The 6,352-nt window shown below is 27.6% G+C and overlaps 1 protein-coding gene across 1 annotated transcript; it reads left to right on the top strand.

Annotated features, from left to right (window-relative positions):
• The first annotated feature begins 4,441 nt into the window (after positions 1–4,441).
• On the top strand, positions 4,442–6,080 carry LOC101256283 (transcription factor MYB20). The gene is made up of 3 exons (XM_004239125.5): positions 4,442–4,649; positions 5,198–5,327; positions 5,419–6,080. The coding sequence occupies exons 1-3, from the start codon at positions 4,517–4,519 to the stop codon at positions 5,798–5,800; spliced, it is 645 nt and encodes a 214-aa protein (XP_004239173.2). The 5' UTR covers positions 4,442–4,516; the 3' UTR covers positions 5,801–6,080.
• Positions 6,081–6,352: the final 272 nt, after the last annotated feature.

The raw sequence follows: 6,352 nt of genomic DNA, 5'->3' as shown, positions 1-6,352 counted from the left end.
ACAAGCTAAAAGTACACATTTGATTCAAAAACACCAATAGAAAAGTGTTAAACCTTGTTTCGCGTGTAAAAAATGGTGGTTTTGCAAAGTCGGAGAAAAATGGCATGGATGAGCCTTTCTTTAACAACAATGATATAAATGAGCTAAAATTTTAACGAATAATACAATTAAACATTTCTAAAAGTTCAATATATTTAAATTTTTTCCTTTTTTGCATTTACATATTTGAACCTTACTAGTCTTTCATGGACAACGTTATATGTCACTAAAAATCTTGACTTTTCTTTATGCCTGCATGTCTGAATAGGAGAACGTAACTTAAATTGGTAGAAATTTGATTGGGATTCAAGATTTAAATTTAATATATATGATTTTTAATATTAAACCTATTGTATTTTAAAATTACAAGTTAGAATTTTGATATTTATTGATAATTTAGTGATATGTTGTTTTGTAATCACAATTTTTCACTTATTTTATTGACTGATAGGTAAAGTATGATTATACAATTCGATATAGACAAGTAAAAAATTTATGATTAAAGCAACTTTATTACTGTTGTGCAAGTTAAGTGATTAGTAATTATTTTGACTGTTCTAATGCTTTTAAATGGTGTCTTTTTAGACTAATAAACAATTGATTGGAAATTGACAGCAAGTCTATAAGCATTGTATCACTATAACAAAAAAAAAATTTGACTTTGCTTCACATCGTCGAATTGGATTGATATTAGGTTAACTTTATAATTCAAGGAATATAGTATTTCAAAGGCTATACAAATATTCTAGTCTTACTTTGTTTGCCAGGTGCAAGTACTTGTTTATATTCGATAAGAGATTTAAGATTCAAAGTATAATTATTATATAATTATTTTTCGTAGAAAATGTTTTATTTTTAGTTAAGGTGATATTTTTTTATATAAATCTAAATTTATTTAAGCTTCAATATAAATATTAAATATTATATGAAAAATCAATCGATTGTAAATTATGAGTAACTAAAATTATACTATGGCTACGATTATAAATTGTATGTCAATTGTAGAAGACTTAAAAATGTTTTTAAGCAAAAGCAAAGAGAATACTTTAATGGAAAACTATATACAGTAAAAATTCCAACTTTATCATAGCTAGCTAATATCCAAGTAGCCGATTTGAAAATCTATGAATTGGGCCTACACCATCGATGAATTTGAGCCCATTAAGTCCTTCTGCAGTACAAAATGTCAATAACTAATTTTTTTGGCATCTTTCACATATAGCAAATACAAAATTTAAATTGTATGTTATAGCAAATTTTATACAATTACGCTCCATAGCAAATATATATATGTATAATTAGCTATACATATACAATTGAAAGTTATGTCTATTTCGCTATACATATATACAGAAGAAGCAATTGTATAATTTGTTGGATCCTCTTCGGATTTGTATAATTTCGCTGGCAGTCCATTTGTATAAATCGTTGTTAGCCGCTCATAAATCGTTGTTAGCCTCTCAATTCAATTGTATGTGTTTGTATATCTGTAAGAAAATTTGAGTTTGTATACAATTTTGAATCGAATTGTATAAAACGAGAAAGAGAGAAAGACAAAAGAGACTTGGACAGGGAATATACAATTGAATTGAATTGTATAAAACGAGAAAGAGAGATATTATATACAGTTTGAATTTTTTTATAAAACAAGAAAGAGAGAAAGGCAAAAGTGACGGGTAGGAAAATATTTGTATTGTATAATTATAAGTATATAGAACGGAGATATATGTATTTGATTGTATATATACAGTTTTCTCTCGTTTTATACAAATAGAAACACTATTTATATGCGAGCGACATGGAGCGAGAGATGGATAGTGACGAGCGAGAATATGAGGGAGAGAAACGGCTAACAAACAATTTGCTATGAAACATAAATATTAACTTCTAAAATCATCTGAACTAAAGAAACGTCCTCCAAAAAGTGGACACATTCTGGGAACTAGCAAATTAATGTTGATTTGGTGAACAAAAGGAACAACTTACTTGTCAGTAATGATTTACTTCTAACTATTCAAAGCTTCATCACTTGCTATGGAGACTTCTTTTAGTGCGGTAAAAATTTTAAATTGGGGATCGCACATATTTATTGTAATTATCACAAGGTTAAAAATGAACGTTTAATTTAAGTTAATTAATTGATGGATAATTGTAAATAATTAACTTAATCGATAGTTAATGGCTAAAAGGATCATTTATTTAAGACCCTATACTATTTGTTCCATATAATTAAATTAAGTTAGTGATTTTTTTCATTTATATTAGAGGCTTGTGCACGTGACAACTAGGTTTTGGGGATTGAATTAAGTTGATTTGTCATTCGTATTAGTAATTGTTTATGAACTTTTGTTTTATTTTCGCATTTTATCAAAACGGTTGAATTTTAAGCTGATTTGTCTTGGTTGAATAAGACGAGTGTCATCACACCCATTTTTGTACAGTGACACTTATTGGGAGAAGACAACTTGAAAGTATCAATTTTATTTAGAGATTAAATCAACGCCAAAAAAAGAAATTATGACTCGACAAAGTTAAGATCCTAACAAGAAGCTGAATTAGATTCAATCGATAATTCGAATTGAAAAAAAATTATTACTTTATTGGTAATAGAATATTGATATAACAGTTTTTGAAACTGTTCTAATATTTTTTATTATCAGATTATTAATTCTTAACGGTTTAAATTTTTCTGATAAGGAAGGCGTTAATTAAGTCGATATTTGTGAGTGCACTATTATTTTATCGTCTTTAGTTAAACCATCTCAATATTCAATCATTTTTGCTTAGTATAATAAAAAATAAAGCATGGTCCATGTACAGAAAGGAGATTACAAATTCATTGAACACATTATTCAAATCCTGACTATGTACTTGAATCATGAAAGCCATCTAAATATCTTTCAGACAACAATATCTCCATACAACTATTCTTTTTGTTCTTCTGTCTCTTCTTGCCTTTGCAAATTAATAAATACTTTTAAGTTTCTAAGTATCATATTCTGAAAAAAATTCATTAAAAAGAGATCCAGATGAATTTAATTTTTTATTTTTAGTCTGTTTGAGAAAAAAAATCTCTTTTTTAATAACTCTTCATATTAAACATTTCGCACAAAGTGCACAAACATGTTAACTTTTCATAAAAGTAAAGGAGAAGACTCTTTTTATTAATCAAACGCCTGGGACTTCTTTCTAATATGAGTGGTGATGAAATTCAATCTCAAGAGCCCTGTTTGCATTGATTATCATATTAAATTAATTATCTCATATAAAAACTTAAGTTGTTAGAGAATTATACTTTTATATTTAATTGTGTTAGAACTTAAAGGCCTTAAATATATAAAATTGACGTACTTAAAAGATGGTTTATCAAAGAGAGCATATTCTAATTAATCATATCGTTGGAGATTAATATATATAGTCAACCTAATTAACCAATTAACAATCACGAAACTTGAAGTTGTCAACAAAAATCAATGATAAAAATGAACACATAATGATGGGCTTAACAAGCATTCATATTTGGCTTATGAAATCATAATAAATGTTTGCTACAAATTGCACTAAAAATATTGAGAAAATGAATCACTTTAAGATTTGATGCACGGGATAAGGTAAAGAAAAATACATAAATAAATTAAAGTAGAACACCTTAGCCTTTAGTTGAATCAAAAAGCTTCGAATACTTAATAAATAGATTTAATAGAGAAGTATTGAATGATTAGTTTCATCTCAAATTATTGATAATTTTATGATGAAAAATACTTCTTCATTTAATTATCTAAATTTATATACATCTCAATCTGTCAGATGACATTGCAAGTGATCTCAAACTCTTGTAGAAACATGAGACTCTTGATAAAGAAATCGACACAAATGTTGAGAAACACCCTTAACTTTGGTGAAACTTTAAGAGTATAATTCACTCATGTTGCAAGATCAGATGTACATATAATTTTCGATAGTCAAATAAAAGAGTGTTTTTAATTAAGAGTACAATCAATAATTCGAAAATAAAACTAATACTTGACATTAAATTTAAAAGTGTTTTCGATACTGGAATAAAATAATAAAAAGAGGAGAAGAAAAGGACTTGCCTCCCATTAAATGTAACAAAAGCCAGCTGAAAGGCAACCTTAAGAATCTTTTGATAAATTTAAAATGTTTTACTTTTTGCAAAATTCAATTGGAGAAAACATCGTGGGTATATATAAAAACATGTCAACGACAAGAAGTCACGTCTGTTACTTCATTTTTCTTAATTCTAATAATAAATAAATGGTACATTTTTTTGGTTAGCAATGATAAGGAAAACCAAACAATATATAATTATTAAATAAGTAAGGTTAATTATTTGATTCTTTTTTTCTTCCTCAATTATTAGTTGAGTTGGCAGAATCTTTGCTTTTGTTTATAAGCTACATTTTTTGTTTGGCTACTAATCCAAAGTTCAATTGTAGCAAAAAGAAAATTAATTAAAATGGGAAGACAACCTTGTTGTGACAAAATAGGACTCAAAAGGGGTCCTTGGACAATTGAAGAAGATCATAAGCTTATGAATTTCATTCTCAATAATGGTATACAATGTTGGCGTCTTGTACCAAAATTAGCAGGTAACAAATTAAATTAATAAAACAACACACGTAATGTCTTTGAATTATTTCAACTCATCTATCGCGTGTAAATATTTATCGTTTTTACTCTATTGTTCTCGTATAGTAAGGTAGAGTGCCTCTTGTTCATTGTTCAAGAGATTTGTCGATTGATAATTTCTTTTATTTTTATATTTTCTAGGTGATAAGTTCGAGACAGAGTTAATTGTTCATGCTTCTGATTTTACTTTGAATTGTTTCTATTTCCAAGAATAGTTTAAAAATAAAGTGACAAAAGTAAAAAATGGCGTTCTTTATGTCTGTTTTTCTTCTTCTTTAGGATTATGCATTGCATGCCCTCACAAATTTAATTGATATGAACTAAAAAGAGTATTTCGTAATTATTCTAAAATAACTTACCTAGATTTGATATTTATACTACCTACTAATATTATCTGTTCACACTATATAACATAAATATATGAATTTCCTTTCTTGACATTGTAAAAATAAAATTTCAAAAGAATAAAGTAATATGATGGAATATAATTAATTGATGATATTTGAAGGGCTAATGAGATGTGGAAAAAGCTGTAGATTAAGATGGATAAATTATTTAAGGCCAGACCTTAAAAGAGGAGCACTTACTGAAGCAGAGGAAGACATGATCATCAAGCTTCATTCTCAACTTGGCAATAGGTAATAACCTTGCACATCCATATATTTTTTGCACAATTGATGTCTTCGCGTTATTTTTCATGTTGCTAATTCACTTTTTTAAAAATATTAGGTGGTCGAAAATAGCAGGACATTTTCCAGGACGTACTGACAACGAAATCAAGAATCATTGGAATACAAGAATCAAGAAAAAGCTAAAATTTCTTGGCATAGACCCTCTAACTCACAAGCCAATTGAGGAGACTAATAATGATGATATTAAGCAACAAGTTAGTGAAGAGATTAATGAAAAGGTGATGCCAGAAAAAACTTTAGAGTATACACAAGAGCAACAAAATTCAACATCTAGTTCAAGCAATAATTTGGAAATGTTCCAAAATTCACATACTTTGGATATGTATTATCCAGGATTTGAAGATCCTTTACAAAATTGGATAACTAGTCCAATTCATAATTGGGATCTTTTCGACAACTTACAAGACAATTTTCTATAACGATCAATAAAAATTTCATCTTTTAAAAAATATTTAGCCTTAAAGAATCATACACTCGTATGTATGACTGTATTTTTGGAGGATTCGAACGAGTAGCATAAGCTTCTACTATTCAAAGTTGAGTATTTTTGGCATATCTATTCGATTCAATTTGTACAATCCAGGCCTAATCATCAACATTCTTTTTTTTTTCTCTTGGTGTTTGTTGTATGGATGGTTCTATAGTTTGTTTGAATAAAAATATTAATGATGTGACCTAGAATATCTTTGCCAGCCACAATATTTGTCTTTAACCTTATAGCTATATTTTCTTTACATATAAACGTATGAAATATAAATGAACTACTCTACTACAGTAAAGTGAAATTATCGAGGGAGCATAATTAATTACGTCAAAGAAATGTACAACAATATATTCTACTATATTATTTGTGAAGATCAGTCATTTTCTGAAGGATTCTCCACTTAAGTACAAAAAAATCTCTATATTGGTAATACCATTGAAAATAGTATTATAGCACACAATTGGTAATATTGAATTATGAATTGATA

This window comes from Solanum lycopersicum, chromosome 5 (genome assembly GCF_036512215.1).
Source record: "Solanum lycopersicum chromosome 5, SLM_r2.1".
Taxonomy (NCBI): Eukaryota; Viridiplantae; Streptophyta; class Magnoliopsida; order Solanales; family Solanaceae; genus Solanum; species Solanum lycopersicum.
This window is presented reverse-complemented; position numbering and strand designations above follow the sequence as displayed.

Excerpts from the sequence above, each read along its gene's own strand:
- LOC101256283 (XM_004239125.5), top strand. The coding sequence starts at position 4,517 with ATGGGAAGACAACCTTGTTGTGACAAAATAGGACTCAAAAGGGGTCCT. Across the intron at positions 4,650-5,197 it reads TCTTGTACCAAAATTAGCAG|GGCTAATGAGATGTGGAAAA; the intron begins GTAACAAATTAA and ends TGATATTTGAAG. Across the intron at positions 5,328-5,418 it reads CATTCTCAACTTGGCAATAG|GTGGTCGAAAATAGCAGGAC; the intron begins GTAATAACCTTG and ends TAAAAATATTAG.